Below are 22,180 nucleotides of genomic sequence, written 5' to 3' on the forward strand. Positions count from 1 at the left end.
TCTTTAATGATTCTATGTATTTCATGAAGATGCTTCTATTACTTTGGATCGGGGATGTGCGCAGGCGCCGCACCGCTATGCATTCTGGGAATATTGTGGCCTGACCAGCTGTGTTTTGATAAAACGGTTTTGCACTGAGATGATGAGATGTTTAACCGTATGGAAATCAGAAACACTTTTACTGTCAGGTCTGATGATTGTTGGTGGTTGGAGTGAGAGACGCAGTGACGGCAAAAAAGAGAATATTAAGATTAAACTAGACAAATGATTTTATTGGTAGAGAAGTGATGAGCTGTGATTTGGCGGTAAGAGGCTTTTACAGAGTTTTCTTTAAGTGGACCAAATGTTATACTTGTAAAAACGGGAGAATGCAGACGGTGTTTTGAGAGCTGCTATTTCTGTTTCAAACCCTTAAAATACGTAAGTTTTATGCTGTTTGGTGTTTCTGATTTTTAATATGTTCCCGTCTGTAAAAGAAGCCTCCAGCAGACATCCTGTGCTGTTTACAGAGAGCTGTGTGTGTTTTGTCTCTGGTTACAGAGCATGTGTCAATGTGAAGTTGTGATGTGACGTAAAGTTAAGGGGAATTAAACTTTTGCATTTTACTTCTTTTCAAAGCTTCCTCAGATTTTTTCATGTTTGTATTTAAACTCAGCTGGTTTTTCTCTAAATCAAACATTTGTTTCGTTATTAATCAGATCAGAAATATCAAAACCCAACAAAACAACAACAACAAAAGAACGTTTCTTAGCTTGCTCAACTCTAAATCTGTTTACATTTAAAACAAATCTTTATTTATCTTGGTTCTGGTTTACTTAGATCAAACTTTTCAGAATAAAGTTAATAGAAGTCGATACTGAAGGGAGATGACAGTTCAGATGTGATGCTCTGTGGTGACATCATTGTAATCATCATCCAATCCTTGATCAGAGAGGGCTGGTAGATCACTTCCTGTCGGAGTGAGTTAAAAAATAAAAACTATCAGAAAATGTTGATTGATTCATTTTTAGCCCAGTGATTTTTTAGAGTGTTACCTGATTTCCTGCGTTGCCATTAAGACACCATGAGGAGAGTGGAGATGCAGTACGGACAGAAGACCAGCAGGTGGCAGACCCGTCTGATCAGGAGGGAGGCAGGAGGTGGAGAAGATGAAGGAATTCCTATAGAGAGGATCTGTTCAGTTCAAAATTCAAGTGAAAATGTTTTGAACTGAAACTGAAGCTGCTGACCTGAGACAGAGAAAAAGTGACCTACCCTGGGAACTGTTCATGCAAAAAGCATCAGTTCACCATAACAGCAGGTTGCCTTAACCCAGAGTTATTTAAACTACATCACTGGACTGAAAACGAGTCACTAAGAGTTTGTCCTTTATCGAGTCTCTCCCAGTTAATGTCCAGTTAGTTTGTTACCAAGTTGTCGTTTCCTCACCACTATGACCATGAATATGAAACCGCACCATACCTGTGAACCTCAGCTGGACTCCATTTATAACTCTATAACTTACATAAACCAGAGAGCCAGCAGCTTTAAAAATATGAACAAAAAAACACTTTAAAACTAAATCAGGTTCATTCTTTTTACAGAACCCGTCACCTTTGTGCCGTGCTGAACTCAAGCTGCAGGACCCGTTTTGTGAACTCAGGCTTTATAAAGGAAACCAACTGGACCTGGACTTCAGCCTCTCCATCATGAACTCCCTGCTGGTACCAGATTGGACCCGTCAGCCTTCAGAACCGCTTCAACTCTTCCAACCAACCAGGAGTCAGAAACGCTGAGATTCATTCAGAACCAAAGAGTTTCTGATATTATTAATGATCTGCTGATCAGAACCAAATGATCCAATATTATTGATTCATCGGCTCTGATCACTGGAGGTCAGAGGTCACAGTGTCATCAGCATACCTGACCTTTCTCATAACTTATGGACACAGTTTGATGTTTAAAGGAAAAAATTAATCTGATTCAATTGACCTGAATTATAAATGTTAAAGGTCATAATTAATAAGTTACTGTCTAAATATGTGACCTTTAACCTCTACTGAGACCTGTCTGGTAGGAAATAAGAGTAGATCATCATCATCTGATCTCAGACCAGCTGCTTTCTAGAGTCTCATCATCTGATCTGGATCAGAACCAGGAAGCTGCTGGTTCTGATCCAGAGACAAACACTCACCTGGAGGAGGAGGAGGAGCTACCACCAGGCTGACGGAGCAGATCAGTTTCATCTCAGTTGTTTTAACGACGTAACATTCATACGTTCCGCTGTCATCAGTCGTTGTGTTCTGTAGAATCAAAGACGCGTCTCCTTTCTTTATCTGACGAACCAGCAGATCAACCCGGTTCCTGTAAGATGGATCCTGGTTTATTGGATCAAACTGTGAATCTCTGTACAGGAGGACAGATTCTGGCCCCAGATCAGTTCTGCTCCACTCTACGACTATAATCTCCTCCTGGTCAGGATCTTCACATGGCAGAATGACGTTCTCTCCAACTGTAGCTTTGATTGTGACGTAGTTCTGAGCTGCAGGAGAGAAAACAGCACAGAGCAGAGAGGTCAGAGGTCAAAGTGTGATCAGGTCTCTGATGAAGACTCGTCAGTTTCTGCTGCTGGAACAACAAGATCAGATCCATCAATCTGAAGATTCATCCAGGAGTTCACAGCAGGACCATCAATGGATCTGGGTCAAAGGTCATGGTCGTAAATATATTCAGAAAAAAAACTGATGTTTTTATGAAGACAATTTTAAATCATTTTTAAAAAATTATAAAAACTCTGCAGGACTCATTTATGCCTCATCATTTTTAAAGAAAATATTTAATCAAAATCCAGCCAGTTATTAATATTTAATCTGTTTATTGAAGGAAATAAATGAATAAACAGAAAATCTGAAACATCAGAAACTCTGAGGCTCATTGAGTTCAGCTGGAAAATGAGTCACATTTAAATTTCCTTTGAAATTAATTAATCATTTCTTTATTGAATATCTGGAGGCCCCTGAATGTCTGGAATGTCTTATAATTTTAGATCTAGAGGTTTAACATAGAAAACTGATGCAGAGTGAACCCTCTGAGCTTTTTGGTCTTTAAATCTGCAGCCAAGTTGTTCCAGAGCAGGGGTCACCAACACGGGTATATATATTAAATGACGACATTTTGCCCTGTTTTTTTAATTAAAAATGACTTGTACAAGTTTATGTCATTGGGCCAGATGGAGACGGGCGGGACGCCGATGACGTGTTCCCCGTCTCCCACTCAGAAAGCTCAGAAAGTATGTAGTTGCTCCCCTGATCTCACCTGCAGCAGAGAGAAACTGCCAGAAAACCACAGACAGCAGGAACAGAGACGCAGGAAGAGAAGAAGCCATTTCCTGGTTGAGTCGATTTCTCCGTCCGAAATTAGATTCATGCGACGTTTCTGAGTGGAAAATATTGTAACGAAACACCAAAAACATTGAAGTTTAACTTAGAATACAGCAGTCTGTTAGGAGACAACAAGGATAAATTAAAGTCAGGAAAGAGAAACTCACAGCGCTGCGACAGAGATCTGCAGAGGAGGAAAAGGGTGGGGCTGTAACGGTCTGAGCCAGAGGAGGGATTCTTCTTCTTTTTTAATTTTAATGACTGGTGACATCTAACATTAAGATGTATTAATTCTAGTGTTAAGAAATGAGATATATTTATTTCTTGTTCTCTCGTCTCCTCAGGTCCGTTAATGTCATGAGTAAAAGTGAAACCACAAAGACAGCAGTCACTGATCAACGTCACAATCAACCAGAGTTTATTCAGTCAAATTCATAAAAATTACACCAACAGCTCAACATGGTCATCAGATACCAGAGTCACAAAGGAAACATTAATGACCTGAGAAAAAATACAAAATTTACCACCTGAACTTCAATCTAATGTTGCCTGCAACAAGTTTTCCAGTTTCTTTTCAGAGAAAATGTTAAAAATCAGAGGATTAATCTGCACATCCATGCCGACATCAGCAGGAAGCTGAACTTCTGACAGGAAACCAGAAATCAAACAGAAAAAGTTGAGTTTAAAGTTTCCTGCCATGATGGACAGAATTAACAGATTCATCTGGAAACAATTAGATTCATGTTAAACAGAAACAAGACAACCAGGCAATGCTGGAGATGACAACTACAATGAGGAAGTAATTCATAAAACATAATGTGTTTTATATTATTACTGCCTTTTATTCAGTCAGTGTCTCATTTTTCAGAGCTGCTTTAATTCTTGCTTCATTTTTCTGCTGTAAACTTTTCAACTTTTCAGTTTCTTGTTTTTGGGTCTGAAGTTTTGATTGAACAAGTTTTATAACAAATCTAATAAAGTAGAAATGAAGTTGACTTCACAGAAACACGTCATGCTGCAGAGTGACGATGCAAACCACCGACCACTTCTGCTTCTGTTCTCAGATCAGAGCTTCTGGGACTTTGACTGGACCGTTTGTGTCTGAAAAGACTCCAAATAAGGAGAGAAAAACGGCTGGTGATAAAAATAATTGATGTTCATGTGGTGGGCGGGTTGCAGGCGGCCTGTGAAGGCGGCCAGTGTTTACTGGTTACTGGTGGAAATGTGTTGCAGACCGCCATGTTTTCTGCTTTCACAGCCTTTTCCTTCAGGGCGGTTCTAACCTGTTCAGAACCTTCAGCGCCCCCTGGTGCTGAACAGAGGTAGTGTGGTTGCTGTTAGAGAGTCCAAAGTGTAAAGAAATATATATTTAATCTCTGTGATGTTGGAAATAATCAGTTATTGGCCCAAGTTTTCACATCGGTGCATTCCTGTTTAATAGGATCTAAAACTGCAGCTAAGAAGCAGCTTAGTGACTGAACTGATCAGACCGATCAGAAATCAATCACTTTTATCACTGATTCTGTTTTCTTGTCTGTTTGCTCTTTTCTAACAACCTGTGTTATAAAACCACAAATTCATTTTGGTTTTCTGTCAAAATGACTGAATATTATTATCATTTTAACATTATGATGGTAGAAAATATTATAAATGTTAAAATAATCAGACTGTTACTGTTGGATTGTTCCTTTAGAGCGCTGTTCTAGTTTGATAAAAAGGCCTTTAATAGACCATTGCAGCGATGAGGTGATTAGAGAAACGACTGATAAAGAAACAAACATATTTTAACTAAACTAAGTCATATTAGCATGTAGCAAACTCCCTCCATTGAAGGACGACATTTACTGATCATTTCTAGGTTTGATAGAAATTAACCCTCTTAACTTGAAGTAACATTTATAACGTAAATAACTTTAGTTTCCTCATATAATTAAACTAATGGGCAATTTAATTCAAACATCGTTTAAACAAATATTTATTTACATCATAAAAATACCTTTTGTCTCTATGAAGTGTTTATATGTTAATGAATTTGAATCTGTTTTGTTCTTAAATCCCCTCATGGAGACTTACTAACATCTTCTGACAACCAGCCCAGCTTATAATAACATTGACTAAGTTTGCTGTTGGTACACTTTACCTAAAAACCAAAAGAACATACTGACTACACAACCATGCTCCAAGAGTTGCTCCCAACATGGTGAATTGTTTTGTTACCTTTAAAATGATCTGCAGCTTTTGCTCCTTGGTCCTAATGATGCATCTGGTCACTAATGTTCACTAACTAATACAGTTCACTTCTAGTGGCTGATAAGGTTCCAATGCTAAAGCTATAAATGATCAATGCAAAACATCCGTATGCGTTAAAAAGATCATATCAGTCAGATTAAGGAAAATATCATCAAACTCAAATCAATCAAAAATATTATCTTCTCTAACAGGTAATTTCTCCTGTTCATGGATCCTGAACTGTATGAACAGAATGATTGAAATATATTATGAAATATTGAATTTGCAGAATCCTGGTGACCTTTGACCCCATCCAGTCACTTAATAAATGCTTAGAACAGATAAATGTGTGGATGAGACGAAACTTTCTCCAGCTGAACAGAAACAAAACTGAAGTTATTATTATTGGACCTAAAAGAAACAATGTAGAGTTATAGATCTAGAATTATAGATCTAGAGTCAATGCACAGCTTCAGGGATTAGAACTAAAAACCAGCGATCAGGCCCGAAACCTGTAAGTAGTGATGACCTCTGACCTGAACATTCAGAGCCACATAAAGACAGTTACAAAGTCGGCCTTCTATCACTTGAAGAACATCTAGAGGACTAATGTCTCGGTGAGATCTAGAGAAACTCATCCAGTCGATTTCTGCTTGACTGACCAGATTAAATACGTGAACAATGTCCACTAGGTGTCAGTAAGGCTCTATAATTTAACTTAATGTACCATTGGAAAACTAAACAAAACATAAAGATGGAGTCAGCACACTAAAACATCAAATATTTATTGTCAAATCAGTCGATGACAAGAAAACAGCCACTGACAGTCAACAGATACCAGGATTAGTTTCTCTACAAATCATTTTAGTAACTAAAAATGATTATTATTATTACAGTTAAATAGGATTTAATTGACTCTCCTGTTACTAAACATGACTTTGACAAAAACCTGAAACAATATTGCAATATTGCTTATTGCTTCACTACACCCTTGTGTCCATCATGGTACCTCTTTCTTTTTGTTCTGACCTTTACTTACAGAAATTGATATTTTTGCTTTCTATATAGTATACTTTCTATACTTGCTATGTGATTATATTAACAAAAACACAGAATGTCATTATAAAGCTGTGATTATTTTTACAATAATATATATATTTATATCGTATCTAGAAATCATTCTCTATAAGGGCAAAGAGAAAAAACAAACTGCTCTCTGACGCCCCCTGGTGGCCGCGGCAGGTCTAGCTTCACCAGTAAAATGAGCTGCAGATCATGGAAACCTGTAAAGAACCAGTGGAAGATAAGTTAGCAAAATAATGTCACAAAAAAGAACTTATCCTTCTATTCCTTCAGGTAGAGGAAAGAAAGAGGAAGAATAGAAAAATGTCAAGATAAAGTTTTTTTTCATGTGTGTTGGCTGGTTTTTGGTTGGCTTTAGATTCATGGTTTGATCAACCTATAGCCTTATCAATAGAGTATTTTAAATTAGATACAATATTAATGATCAAACTTTGTCTAATCAGTTTTTTTTTTACATTTGATTAAATTCTTAACAGAGTGGAGGCCACATATACTCATTAAACATGTTGTTAGTTCATTATAATAGAAATAGAACAAAAAACTAACCAAACATCCTGAGCATAATAACATGTTTAGTCGTCTAGTTGATCATCTCTGTTCTCTCTGAATCTGAACTATTATATAGATGTGTGCTAATTAGATCTAATAAGTTTCTATGCTGATTCTGTCAGATAGAAACGGCGGTTTCTCCCCAAGACACGTAGAAATAAAAGAAAATAGTAACGCAAAGTGGTTTCGATAAGTAACTGTAGTCTGACTACTGGATTTGAACTAGCAGTGCATTAGATTACTAGTTATTGAAAACAGTGGTCCTACGTCAGTAACCTGACATCACTGTCTAGAGGTCATCAAAGGTCAGTGGACATCAGTTCATGCTGGATCTGTGAATTTCATCTGAAATTATTGGCTGCTGACCTATGAACATGAATAATTTAATTTTAACATGGATGACATTTACTTGGATCTTATTTAGACTGAACTGGAACAAAACCTCCAAAATAAACTTAGTGACCTGAATTTTAGTTTCTGACCACCAGAGGGCGCTGTTAGACAAACTGAACTGTAGAAATACAAAAAGTAAGATTAGAGCAAAACATGTGCTAGCTATCTAGTTAGCTGTTTCCAGCTCAGATTCATGATCGACACCCATCATCATCATCATCATCACTTCAAATCAGTGACAAATGGTTTATAAAAGTAGGAGGCTGGTTGACCTTTTGACCTTTAAACTTTCATTAATATCTCCAAAGCCAAAGTGGCACAAATAAAACATTTTGCTGCACAAACAAACACAAATGTTGCTGAGTTGATTGACACTAATTTTGTCTGATTTGAAGAAGGTGGGGGGGCTGGTTGACCTTTGATGACCTCTAGAAACATTTCTTTATATCTTTAAAATAAAAGCAGCACAAACAAAAAGTTTTGCTGCACAAACGTTTGACACCAATTTTGTCTGATTTGAAGAATGTGGGGGAAACTTCACTCAGGTGTTCCAGCTGTTTGAGTTATTTATGGTGAAAACAATGAAGTATCAACTCTGATAAAACACCGAAATTTTAACTCTGCTGAATTTGCTGAGCTGCACTAAACTAAATCAAGGCTGTGTGTGTTTAAACTTTTAGTCTGCACCATTTTTGGATTCTGTCTGTTGTAACATTTCTGGAGAAAAAAGATGATAAAGGAAGGAAGAGGCGGACTCTAGTTGTTGCTCTAACTCTCCTCTAGGGAACCGGTCCAGTCAAAGTCAGCAGACATGAAGGAAGCAGCTGCTCAGCGTCTGATCTGTAAGTACAGAAATAATGTTTAATAACTGATATTAATATGATTGGAAATAAGCAGAAATGTTGCATACTGATGCAGGACTAGGGACTTTTCTCTATCAACACTGAAACAGCAAGTTAAGGATTATTGAACTTTAACCCACTTGAGAAAAACTATCATATGCAGGTAAACTTGAGTTCTTAGAGCTAAATGGTCTCTCTGCGACGCTTCAGGGATTATTGGTTTCATCTTTTGTGGTTCACACCGGCAATAATCCACTCACTGATGTTTTGACAGCAGCTAAATGAAATGCATCAGGTCAGCGTTGGGTTGCTGAGTTAGCAGATTTTAATTTGACCATAAAATACAGACCTGGAAAACAAATGCAGATGCAGATGGATTATCTGGAAGGCCCCTTGATTTTGAAGACTAGATGAGAAGCTGCACACAATTAGCCAGGACTCTGCAGGAGCCACACAGCAGGGCATCTTAGTGCAGCAAGCAGAACCAGAACCAACGTTGAATCCAGTCTCCTTTAATGTCCTGCAGCAACAAACAGGAGCAGAGAGACTTCTGGACAATTCAACCAATAACTGGACAGAAATTCTGTGCAGCCCAGCAGCAAGACCCTGTAATAGTTAAAATGTTTGAGTTCAGGCTGCAGAACCAAAGACCTGCTGCACATGAACTCCACACTGAGAGTCCTGAGTTTAAAGCTTTGGCTAGAGAGAGAAGCAAACTAAAAACCACCCAGGATGGAACAATGTTTAGAACGACCAAACACAAAAAGCTCTGAGTCCTTCCTTCAGTGTACCGTCCTCTGGTACCAGATGAATTACATAAACAAATGGGTCAGTTGGGCTCAGGTACCAGGTATGGCTGCCTTGGTGAAGAAAATAAACATCTCCATTTTGTGTTTTGTAGAGGAATATAATTATATTAATAGTTAAAAATGATGTTGTTTGGTTGGTTTGCACTAAGATATGTTTTAACCTAAAAGTGTCAGGATCTGTGTTTTTCTGTGTTTATTTAGAGTTTTCTGTGTCCTTAGTCTCTTCGTTGTCCTGTCCTCCCCTTGATTGTTCCCAGGTGTGTCTCGTTCTGTGATTACCCTCCCATGTATTTAACTCCACCTGTGTTCCTTGTTCTTCGTCGGGTCCTCGTCAATGTTACGTCAATGTTTAGCTTATTCGTCGTCAGTGTTTCCCTGTGCCTGCTGCCCGTTGTTTTGACTGGTTTTCATAATTAAATGCATCATTCATCTTACCTGGGTCCGCTGCATCTGCCTCACCACCTCTCAACACACCGCTTCATGACAGAAGGACCCGACCAGTACCGAATGGTGAGAGAGCAGCACGACCAAGAGGCATGGTTCCAGCAGCAGTTGGAGTTGGCTCAGCGGGATCTCTACGAGGACGTAGAGATCCTGCCATCTCCGCTGCTGCTGGAGGAACTGGGCCTGGACTCGGACTACACCCTGATGAGAAAATGTCAGATCCGACCAGTCACCACCCCGGAACCCCCTGGATTCGGCCCCCGCCGTTACTCACGCCGGGGAAGACAGCGACGTGAGCCGCCGGTGAACCCGGCCCCTCATCGCTTTCCGGAGCCGCCACCTCCACGGTCAGCCCGGAGACAGCGACGTGAGCCGCCGGTGCACCCGGCCCCTCGTCGCTTTCCGGAGCCGCAGCTGGTTCCCAGGCTTCGCTGCGGCTCGCCTCCGCAGCCGGTTCCCAGGCTTCGCTGCGGCTCGCCCCCGCAACCGGTTCCAAGGCTTCGCTGCGGCTCGCCCCCGCAGCCGGTTCCCAGGATTCGCTGCGGCTCGCCCCCGCAGCCGGTTCCAAGGCTTCGCTGCGGCTCGCCCCCGCAGCCGGTTCCAAGGCTTCGCTGCGGCTCGCCCCCGCAGCCGGTTCCCAGGCTTCGCTGCGGCTCGCCCCCGCAACCGGTTCCAAGGCTTCGCTGCGGCTCGCCCCCGCAGCCGGTTCCCAGGCTTCGCTGCGGCTCGCCCCCGCAGCCGGTTCCAAGGCTTCGCTGCGGCTCGCCCCCGCAGCCGGTTCCAAGGCTTCGCTGCGGCTCGCCCCCGCAGCCGGTTCCAAGGCTTCGCTGTGGCTCGCCCCCGCAGCCGGTTCCAAGGCTTCGCTCTGGCGCACCCAAGGCCGAATCAGCCGGCGTTCCAGCCGGCGCACCCGAGGCCGAGTCAGCCGGCGTTCCAGCCGGCGCACCCGAGGCCGAGTCAGCCGGCGTTCCAGCCGGCGCACCCGAGGCCGAGTCAGCCGGCGTTCCAGCCGGCGCACCCGAGGCCGAGTCAGCCGGCGTTCCAGCCGGCGTTCCTTCTGAGACTCCCAGTGTTCCACCCGAGACCCTGACCCTCTACGTTCCTTCCGAGACCCCGACTCCCGAGACCCTCTACGTTCCTTCCGAGACCCCGACTCCCGAGACCCTCTGCGTTCCACCCGAGACCCTGACCCTCTGCGTTCCTTCCGAGACCCAGACCCCCAGCGTTCCGACTCAGACTCCCTGCGTTCCTCCAGAGACTCCCTGCGTTCCTCCAGAGACTCCCTGCGTTCCGACTCTGACTCCCTGCGTTCCGACTCTGACTCCCTGCGTTCCGACTCTGACTCCCTGCGTTCCTCCAGAGACTCTCTACGTTCCACCCGAGACCGAGACCCTCTGCGTTCCGACCGAGACCCCCTGCGTTCCACCCGAGACCGAGACCCCCTGCGTTCCACCCGAGACCGAGACCCCCTGCGTTCCTCCTGAGACCCTGACCTTCTGCGTACCTTCTGCGTTCCACCCGAGACTCAGACCCCTTGTGCTCCGACCGAGACCCCCTGTGCTCCACCAGAGACCCTACCTCGGGGGGCTCGTCATCGCCGCCTGTGGGCGGCCCCCGGGACTCCCCATTGCCACCTCCAGCGCCGCGGACGGCCGCTGGACCGCCTCCGGGGGTCCCGCCTCCATGGTTCCCGCCTCCTGCGCCGCGGACGGCCGCCGGACCGCCTCTGTGGTTCCCGCCTCCAGCGCCGCGGACGACCGCCTCTGTGGTTCCCGCCTCCAGCGCCGCGGACGACCGCCTCCGTGGTTCCCGCCTCCAGCGCCGCGGACGACCGCCGGACCACCTCAGTGGTTTCCGCCGCCGCGGACGACCGCCGGACCACCTCCGTGGTTCCCGCCTCCTTTGCCTCCGCCCACCCTGTGGGTAGTTTTTTTTTTTTTTTGTTGTTGTTGTTTTTGGACTCTTGGCCCTTCCTGTGTTTCCGCCCACAATGGTGGGTTATTTTGTGTTTTTTCTGAACTCTGGCCCCCCGTCCAGCGCCCCTCCGCCCACCCTTGTTGTGTTTTTGTTTTTTGGGCGTCTAGTAGCCGCCCTTGAGGGGGGGGTACTGTCAGGATCTGTGTTTTTCTGTGTTTATTTAGAGTTTTCTGTGTCCTTAGTCTCTTCGTTGTCCTCTCCTCCCCTTGATTGTTCCCAGGTGTGTCTCGTTCTGTGATTACCCTCCCATGTATTTAACTCCACCTGTGTTCCTTGTTCTTCGTCGGGTCCTCGTCAATGTTACGTCAATGTTTAGCTTATTCATCGTCAGTGTTTCCCTGTGCCTGCTGCCCGTTGTTTTGACTGGTTTTCATAATTAAATGCATCATTCATCTTACCTGGGTCCGCTGCATCTGCCTCACCACCTCTCAACACACCGCTTCATGACAAAAAGAAATGTATTGTGTCAAATGGACTGGGTTAATCTGACCTAGAAGTCAGGAAGGAATTCAGATTTGGAGATTGCTGTTAGTTTAAGTTGTTGTGCAGGAAAGTTTTGGCAACCGTTCCTTCCCCTGCTCACCAGCAAAGGAACTGGGCCGGAGCTCGAGACGTGGGAAGGAACCTCTGTTTGGACAGATGAGGAACAAACAATTTGACTAATAGTCACCCTGCTGACCCAGAATAAAGTAATTCTATTCTATCTGAAAATGGAGCAGATGTTGAGGTCAAGACCTCTCTAACTATTCCAGGAAGTCAACTCCTAATTCCAAATGGAGGAGAGCAACGCCATTGGTCGAGGCTTTCCAATACACACCAGCAGAGCTGGGACTCAATAAAAAACTGATATCAGAAGTAGAAATGAAGAGATTTTGGATTTCTGTGATGATGTGTATGTGATGTTTTGGATCAGCAGATGTGCATTAAAATCTCTTCCCTTTTGACTATGAGCAGAAGGAGCTCCGAGTCTTGAGTAATTAATTATTTATATATCCTATGAGTTTAGGCACCTTTACATTTCTCCATAGTTTCAGACAGTAACAAAGGTTCCTGTTACAAAGTGTTGAGATACATATGAACTACAGGACAGATGTAGAGATTGGAAATGAAATGTAGAAATAAACACATTCCCAAGTAGGAGGATAATTAGTTTGGATATTATTAACTAAATATGGGACTAAAATAAAAGCTAAACTGATGACATCAGGAATGTGAGGCTGCAGTGGACAGTAGTCTGTGTAGCTCAAGAGAAGGTTGTAATGTAACCTGTATAATAATCCATTCCTTTCTTCTGTCTCCACACATTAATGAGCAGGTAGACCTGAATGTCCAGATGATGATTTATTACAATCAGATCACATATCAATATGTTGTTACTGTTTATGGATTATTGTTCACAGGTTTGTTTTGCTTATTATAAGAAATTCATTTTTCATTGTAGTTTGTTAGTTTGTCCAAACCTGGTTTTTATGTCTGTCCATGGCTTTAATCAGCAGTACTGATATTTCCTAGATGTCCCTGAATGTTACTGTTTGTTCCTTGAACTGCCTTGTTGCCAGGCGGTGCTCTGCTACGTTCTGCTGAGCAGCTTTAGGCGCCGAGTGAAACAACCTGAGTTATTTATGTGACGGTAAATAAAAGACAAAGAAACTCCAGACGCCATCTGAGCCTGATCCCAGCAACATTTACACTTTCTGTAGATTAAGAGTCAGAAGCTTAAAATCTGTTCCTTTGTATGTCAAATAAACATGATTCAATAAAAGTGTGATGATGTCATCACAAACTCAGACTGACTGCAGAAAAAACCTTAAATAATTAGTTTATGAAGAAAACAGAAAATTATGAGCAAATATATTGATTGATAACAAGAGGAAACCAATAAAACCACAAAATATTTGATTCAGTTCATTTTAATATTTCCAAATGAAGGATAGAAAAATCATGAAAAACATTCAAATGAAATATTAGCACGAGAAGTTTATTAAATACTTTAAATGTCAACTTTATCAATGAATCACATTTATGATGTTGGTTAATAGTTTCTTAAAACCTTTTAGAAAGTTTTAATCTAAAATAACAAAAACTTTTATTTCATTTCAGTTCTGATCTCACTGCTGTTCTGGACATCAGGTCAAGGTTGGTAATATTTCATTTTAAATATTTAAAATATTTTTAGATCAATTTTCTCAAAGGAAAAGAACTGCTAGAATAACAGATGTGTTCTTTATCTCTTCCATCCCAGTCCTCCCAGTTCGTCTGACTGTGAGTCCCAGCAGATCTCAGTTCTTTCAATATGAATCAGTGACTCTGATCTGTGAGGATGAAAACAGATCTGATGGATGGACTGTGAGGAGAAACACAAGCAGAGACACCAGGAACCGATGTGGAGATGATGGATTTGGTAGTTCAGCTGGTTCTGCCTGCAGCATCAGAACCTTGTTTGAACATGACACTGGTCTGTACTGGTGTGAGTCCATGTCTGGATCCTCCAGCAGCAGCAGCAGCATCCAGCTCTCTGTCTCTGGTAAGATCAGACTGTGGAGTTAGTGTTGCTGAAGCTGTGTGGAAATGGATGAAATGCTGTAGTTTGTCTCTGTGTTGAGGTGGATCAGTGATCCTGCAGAGTCCTGTCCTCCCTGTGATGGAGGGAGATGACGTCACTCTGAGCTGCAGAGCAAAGAATCCAACCCACAACCTCCCAGCTGCTTTCTATAAAGATGGCTCCTTCATTGGTAATGAAACTACTGGCAACAAGATTCTCAACTCAGTGAAGAAATCTGATGAAGGCCTCTATAAATGTAATGTCAAAGGTCATGGAGAGTCTCCATCCAGCAGGATCTCTGTCAAAGGTCAGAGGTCATCCTCTAACAGTGAATCTCATTGATAATGTCTGAGAATCCACAATCTGGTGATATATTTAATCAAACCTCTTTATTCTAGAGAAACCTCCAACCACCTGTCCACCTTCCTCCTCCTCCTCTTCCTCAGGTGAGCAGCTTCTCCTTCAGCTCTGAGTCTTGATGTTTACAGCAGATGGTTATTTAGCAGCTTCTTCTTTCTAGAGAAACTCACCAACATCTCTGACTCTACAGTCACACCTGGTCCAGGTTCTTCCTCCATCCTTCCCATTGTTGGATCTGTTAGTGGTTTGGTTATCCTGGTGTTGCTGGTTGTTGTGGTTTTACTGGTGAGACGACTTCATAACAAACCTAAAGGTGAGACAAACCTCTTGGTTAAATCTCTTGATTTCATTCAGTGAAACTTTTCAGATCTTCCTTAAAAACCTCCTGGTAACTTTGGATTTATTTCAGGTGATGAAGGAGGAAGAGGAGAGGATGACATCACTTCCAGAAACATCAGGATCTCCAAAGGTAAACAGAAGAAAACCAAACCAGAAACAGGAAATGGTGATTATGTTCATGTGTTTTTGTTTCTGGTAGATTTTCAGATTGATCAGAAAATGTTTCCTAATTAGAATCTGGTTTACATTTAAAGTCTCTTTAATGTCATGTTGAGAATAAAGTTTAAGGAAATAGTTAATAATTAAATTAAAGCTCTAATGTTGGTCACTGGACATTTATTACTGTATATAAATACATTTTGTATTTGTTACAGTAGAACAATGTTTTTCCTTTCCTCCATCTTGTGAAGTCCAGTTGGTCAGCCATGTTTGGTTCTGATCCAGTTGGGTTGGTCAGCCATGTTTGGTTCTGATCCCAGATCTGGGAATGTCGTCTCCGTCCAGCAGTGAACAATCATCCTCACTGATTCAGCCTGGATCTGATCAGACGCACAGTTCAGTTTGTTCTCTACATGCTGAGGCAGGGCGGCCATATTGGATCTGCACCCAGCGCTGGCAGAGAAACTTCAACAGTAGAAACTCTAAATTTGATTCTTTTACAACTTGGAACAAAGATTTTTTCCTTCTAAGAACAAAATAATAAAAACTGATGAGAGACAGAAAAACATCAGTAACATGATAACATCTTCATCTCAGGTCTGGTAGGTTGACCTGAGTCCGGTCCCAAAGCTCTGCTGCAGCCTGCGCCTCTCTATGAAGTGAATTCAGTCAAAGTCTCTGACGTGAAGTGAGAAGTGAAACTTGATCTTGTTTCTTCCAGCAGCTCAGACTGGTTGGGCCTCTCTGTGGTCTGGTCTTAGTGGTTTCTTGTTATTTTCCACTTTGTGGTGAAAAGTTTCATCTCTAAAGATGGTCAAGAATCTTGTGGTCTTAGTTTCAGATCAGTTTCCATCACATCTTTAGTGACTCACTGTTTAAAGGTGTTACAGTTGTTTAAAACTTTTTCTCCTCTTGCAGGTTTTTAAAATCTGTCAGGATCAAATGTTCAGTTTTAACTTGTTGCTGTTTATCAGGTTTTCTTCATAATGTCAGATAAAATGTTTTAATGAATGTAGAGTCTTAACAATAGTTGTTCTGTATAGTAATGAGTGTTTATTTCATTTTGCAGTGACTGATTTAAACCCCATGAACTCCATTGTTACTTATGGACCAAAAATCTGAACCAGATTTAAAACTATGTAAATTTATGACAGTAAATATTGTTTCCTGTCTTTAAATGCAGTAATAAAATGGCCAGTTGTGTCTTTAGGGCAAACAGTCAAGCTGGGAAACTCCTGCTGGAGTACAAAGATCACCAGTAACTCAGACTGGTGCCGATGGTTTTGGCTTCCTAAAGACGCTTTTCCACTAGAACGTCTCTAACCGGTTCTGTCCCGATTCGGTCCCGGTTCGCCCCGAACAGATTCATTCTCCATTAGCAGATCTGTCGTAAATTATTACAAAAAGAAAAAAAAAATCAGCTCCACTGATGGGCCCCTTAGTGGCCCTGGGGCCCTAAGCAGCTGCTTAATTTGCTTCTGCCTTGGGCCGGCCCTGGGTGTGGCGAAGTCTGAGGCATCATGTTGCAGCTAGAAAACATTCTGCAGCTGAGTGACTATAAAAAGCTGAACCATCGACCACAGAGGAACTTTATCAGCACACAGAGCCGCGGACCGGGCCAGTGTGTGTGAGGTGTTAAAACACACACCACATACTTAGATCTTTGTTCACAGAGATATATCTATCATTCATATATCTATCATTCTCTCTACACGCTCAACACATCTTTCAAACTGTGACTAAAGGGTATATTTGAAGTTGGCATTGAGTTTTTGGCTTTTAATATTTTTTATGAAAAATTATAGTTTTATTCAAAGTCAAGAAGTAGCAAGGCTTGAAAAAGAGATGAAAATGATCAAACTGATTGTCACTAAAATGATTTAAGGATCAGAAACAGCCAATGAGAAGAGACGTGTTGCAAGCTTAAGTGGCACCTGAGTATTGGACCAAATAAATAACCGCAGGATTGTGAACAGTTTCAAAACAGACCCATAAAATTTACAATAATTTATTTCAAAGACGAATAATAAAAGAGAAGGAGGTGCGGCAGTCCTTGACGATAAGTCAATAAACAAGTCTGTAATGTGGACTCTTAGCTGGTCAAAGGGAAAAGGGCGCGACCCTCCACTGCTCCCAACCCTTTCTTGGCTCGATCCGACCAATCCTCCGGTTCCTGTCGAACCTCGACAACGATCCAGCCTCCCGCTTCTCAACGGCGACCAGTCTCCCCGTCTCTAGTCCTCTGGTCCACCTGCATCATCCCCCAACTCCAACAACATGGCCACCCCGGGTTCATCTGCTCCATATCTAGCCGTGTATTGTCTTCTTCTGTCCTTCCCAGTCTGCATGCTAGATAAATAGATGCAGAACACCTGCGTCGCTACAGTGGGGCATCTCCGGGTATCCGGGGCACGTGACCTCAAAAACAACCAATCAGAAAACATGCAAAACAGTAACTCAAGAGTTTAACTCAACTAAATCTAGGAAAGTAAATAACTTCAAAATATAACAAGCAATCCAAAACAGAAATAAAAGAAACATAAATTTAACTCAAAAAGGAAAAACTGGTCCACTTTAGTGTTTAACAGAGAGAAACTCCCCACTGGAAGAACTGGGAGGACGGCGCCCAGTTAGGATTAAACCTAACCCAGTATGAGACTGATGGGATAGAAAAGAAAATTATACGTGTTGAAGTTTCACTTCTTCTTCTTCTTTTTCTCTGGCTCTCTAGGTTCATCTCAGATTTTTCAAAATAAAAGATCTAAAGGACAAATTTCTCTGATGGACTCAGGGTTCCACTAATTATTGAAAGAATATTTTATTACAGTCTTTAATGAGAAATGCCAAACATTTAAAATGTAAATTACGCTTTAACAATTTATTTACAGACAAACTGGATCTAATAAACAATCTGCCAATAGTTCAAAGTGTCTCATTTCTGCTTCCTATTTTACATTTGATGTTGTAATATTGATTACAGCATCTGTATGAAACTGTATAATTAAACTTCTACAGGTTTTTATTTTTGATCAATCTGTGATGTTTACATGCAGGCAGCAGATGGACAGAAATAAATGTGAAGTTTTTATCTTTTCTCAGGCAGCAAAGCAACTGCAGTTTATTCAGCAGTAAAAACAGGAGAAGTGACTTATGGAGAGATAATCATGAATGAGAAGAAGAAGAAACCGAAGGCCAGAGGTAAAACCTTATTAAACCTTTATTAAATGTTTATTAAAACTTTATCAGACCTTTATTACAACTTTTTAAAACATTTATTAAACCTTTATTAAACCTTTATTAAAACTTTATTACAACTTTTTTAAACCTTTATTAAAACTTTATTAAACATTTATTAAAATTTATTAAACCTTTATTAAAAGTTTATTAAACTTTTTTAAAACCTTTATTAAAACTTTATTAAACCTTTATTAAAACTTTATTAAAACTTTATTAAAAGTTTATTAAACTTTTTTAAAACCTTTATTAAAACTTTATTAAACCTTTATTACAACTTTTTTAAAACCTTTTTTAAACATTTATTAAACCTTTATTAAACCACTCAGTTTAGAAAAACCTTAAATATGTTCAGTATGTTTAGAAGTCAGCATTCTGCTTCTCATTTATCTTCATCAGTTTCTCAGTTTGTGGTGAAAATAACTTTTATTGATGTTTAACTTCATGTTTCCTGAGTAAATTTTTGAGTCAACATGAGTTCAAGCATCAAATTATTTTTAGTAAAACACAATAATATACTGTAGATCTGCAGTTATCTGAAGCCTTTTGGCTACATAATATTTCCTTTCTAAATAATTTATTTAAAATGTTGTCTAGTAACAAACCTGGAAATTGATTTGGAGTTTTATGGTGACATTACCTGGAAGATTTTGAAAAGCAAAAACCATAAAATTAAAATTCCATCAAAATACAATTAAAAATATCAGATTGTGATTGGCTGAAGCAAAACCAGGAACAATCTGTTGAGTTATTTACAGATTCAGAAACTTTGACAAACACAAAGAAATAAATTAAATATGGTCATTTGAATGTTTGAAGTTAAATTTGAACATTTATATCTCTAAGAACAAATCATTTTATCCCCAATACAATGTTTATGAATGAAATTCATAAAAAGTTGAATCACCATTTCTGGGTTTTTCTTTCTTCTAATTGTTGTGTTTGTTTTCCATGATCTCTCCTCCCAAACTTCTGTTCTTACAAAAGGATTCTCTTTTTCTGAGATCAAGTTAAGATGTAAAGACTCAACAGCGCCTCCTACAGTAAAATATGGTGGTTACAGGATATGATGTAACACCGGCGGGTCATTAATCAGCAGCTGGTTTCAGACTTAATATCCTCATGATGTGAATGAAGTTGGACCAAAATACAAGCAGAATCCAAGAGTTCATTGATAAAGTAAAGTTTAGGTGGAGGTTCATCTCCAGCAGAACCAGAGGACCGACTGGACCGACCTCCGGTCCATCAGAGGAGAAACAGAACCAGAACCAAACAGGAACAAACTGATGTTTTCTGTGTTTTTGTGTCTAAAATAGTTTTTTACTGTGAAGAGATAATATTATCTTTACATGAATAGAGGACAGAAATTATATTTTATTTCTTCTTTCTGCTCCTTTTCACTCATGATTTCTATTATTTACATGAATTATTCATATTTATTATTGAATGAAATGAAAATCTAATGGAAATCAACAGATTAAGATCCAAACTATTTAGTTTTTCTCTTTAAATCAACGTCAGGAATCTGAAATGAAGGCAGGAGAATTGATCCTCTTTTATCAATGAAATAGACAAAAACAGAAACATGGAAATAATAAAACATGAAAAATGAAACGTTTGTTTAAACTCATTAATTCTCGTCTCACATTTATAAATAAGTTTTTCTGTTTCTTTGCTGCAGTTTAAAATCTTTATCAAACTTTTTGTTGTTTTTGTTTCCAGAGAATCAACCAGACCCAAATCTTCTCTACTCCTCAGTGAGGTCGCCCAGAGTTGACCTCTGACCTCCAGCAGCTGTTAGCTTCTCATCGCTGAGTCAGATCTACTGGGATTTAGCTGGACTGGTTTCCAGTAGCAGCTCAGGAAACCAGTAGCATGAGCTAAGTGTTGCATTCAGAGACTGGGCTAACGGCTAACAGCAGCCCAAGCTAACAACAAGCTAACAACAAGCTAATTCTTTGCTTTTTATGTATTTTAACTGAGCAGCAACATGTTGACCAGCAGAGGAAATAAAACATTTCATTCCAGCAGCTGTTACTGTGCGGCGGCCATGTTGGATTTTAAGCTTTGGGTTTAAATGTTTGAATGTTTTTAATCTGGAAATTTAAAGTTTCAGATTAGCTTCATGCTAATTTAGCTTCTGAAGATGGAAAGGATTTTATTTTAAACTTTACAATAAATAATTTCCTGGTGTCTCAGAATTTGCATCAAATAATAAATGAATGAATTTATTCTGTTTTTTATGTAACTTTAATGTCATGTTAGTCTCAGGTTTAGAGGTGATTTTATAATAATTTAATTTCTACTAAACTCTTGTTTGTGTTTAGTTCAGAGACAACAGATGTCATTTTGTTACTGTTACCCTGAACAGATTGAATTACAATATAAATCTTAATTTACTGATAAAACAGCAGAAAATGAGTTAATGGTGAAAACTGAAGATTCTGCTGTTATTTGATCAGCTTTAAATCCAGACATGGTGGCTGAAGCTGAACATCAGAGTCTGATTTATCCTGATGGATGAGAAGCTGGAGATCCTAAAATACTGATTTCACTCAGACATGAAGCTTCTTTAAAACTGTTTCATGAACTAAAAGAGGATTTTCAGTTTTTATCAGCTCTGAGTTCAGATGGAGGTTTTATTTACAGCTGAGAGCTTCAGTGATGAAGGAGTGATGAAGAGGAGGCTGATCTCACTCAGCTTCATCACTCAGGTTGAGATCAGCCTGACTGATAATATGACCTGAACTTTAAGTCTTTTATTTCATCATCTAACTTCTGGTTTCAGTAACTTAATGCAGCCTGTAGATAAACCAACATCAGCAGCAGAAACTCGGCTTCTTGTCTCACTGTTTCTGTTTTTCTCCTCATTGTGGAAAAAGTTTGACCTTTGACCTTCTTCTTCCCATCGTTGCTTCAGGCTCTGATGTTTCCAGACTTTTCTTCATCTGTTGGCTCCTTTAATCAGCCATCAGGTTAAATCAGCTCCTTTTAGCCTCTCAGTTTTCACCATAACTCCACATTTATGGTTATTTTTAACATCTAAAATCAGAAAATCACATGTTGCAGCTGCTAGCTGAACATTTCTGCTCATTTTTTCTGATCATAATTTTAGCAGCGAACCGTTTTTCTCCTCTGTGGTGAAATGTGTTTATTGTTGCTGATAGAGACGAGAAGCCGATCAGTTCCTCTTCTCTACATGATTTATATTTAGTGATTAAAAAACTGTGAAAACTTGATGCTGTTGATGGTGAGAAATGTTTGAGTTTAAAAACAGAGACAGGAAAAGTTTCAGCTTCTTGGTCATGTGGTTCTAAATATCGGATTTCTCTGAAATGTTTAACTCAGTTTAAAAAAGAAATGAGGCAAAGTGTCGACCTTTAACCTCAGAGTTTATCTCACATTAATTCATCTGATTAAAACTGTTGGTTCACATGGATAAAACTGTTGGTTCACATGGATACAACTGTTGGTTCACATGGATAAAACTGTTGGTTCACATGGATAAAACTGTTGGTTCACATGGATAAAACTGTTGTTCACATGGATAAAACTGTTGGTTCACATGGATAAAACTGTTGTTCACATGGATAAAACTGTTGGTTCACATGGATAAAACTGTTGGTTTACATGGATAAAACTGTTGGTTCACATGGATAAAACTGTTGGTTCACATGGATAAAACTGTTGCTTCACATGGATAAAACTGTTGGTTCACATGGATAACACTGTTGGTTCACATGGATAAAACTCTTGGTTCACATGGATAAAACTGTTGGTTCACATGGATAGAGCTGTTGGTTCACATGGATAAAACTGTTGGTTCACATGGATAAAACTGTTGGTTCACATGGATAAAAC

General features: G+C 40.3%; 2 protein-coding genes across 3 annotated transcripts; one reads left to right on the plus strand and one right to left on the minus strand.

The window, feature by feature from the left end:
- Positions 1 to 251: 251 nt before the first annotated feature.
- Positions 252 to 3,635, minus strand: LOC102237147 (ICOS ligand-like). Its single transcript, XM_023346274.1, has 5 exons — positions 3,527 to 3,635; positions 3,295 to 3,414; positions 2,174 to 2,521; positions 1,035 to 1,160; positions 252 to 951 (listed from the first exon to the last, which is right to left on the minus strand). Exons 2-4 carry the CDS (start codon positions 3,362 to 3,364, stop codon positions 1,054 to 1,056), a joined length of 525 nt encoding a protein of 174 aa, XP_023202042.1. The 5' UTR covers positions 3,365 to 3,414; positions 3,527 to 3,635; the 3' UTR covers positions 252 to 951; positions 1,035 to 1,053.
- A 4,772-nt stretch (positions 3,636 to 8,407) lies between these two features.
- Positions 8,408 to 21,556, plus strand: LOC111610962 (high affinity immunoglobulin gamma Fc receptor I-like). 2 transcript variants are annotated; one of them, XM_023346270.1, is made up of 9 exons: positions 8,408 to 8,455; positions 13,786 to 13,821; positions 13,928 to 14,209; positions 14,289 to 14,534; positions 14,626 to 14,673; positions 14,748 to 14,900; positions 14,997 to 15,056; positions 18,185 to 18,283; positions 20,042 to 21,556. In XM_023346270.1, exons 1-9 carry the CDS (start codon positions 8,425 to 8,427, stop codon positions 20,101 to 20,103), a joined length of 1,017 nt encoding a protein of 338 aa, XP_023202038.1. In that variant the 5' UTR covers positions 8,408 to 8,424; the 3' UTR covers positions 20,104 to 21,556. The 2 variants fall into 2 exon arrangements, with proteins under 2 accessions (XP_023202038.1, XP_023202039.1); XM_023346271.1 differs by having other exon boundaries at positions 14,778 to 14,900.
- The last annotated feature ends 624 nt before the right edge of the window (positions 21,557 to 22,180 follow it).

Source organism: Xiphophorus maculatus, chromosome 14 (assembly GCF_002775205.1).
Source record: "Xiphophorus maculatus strain JP 163 A chromosome 14, X_maculatus-5.0-male, whole genome shotgun sequence".
Taxonomy (NCBI): domain Eukaryota; kingdom Metazoa; phylum Chordata; class Actinopteri; order Cyprinodontiformes; family Poeciliidae; genus Xiphophorus; species Xiphophorus maculatus.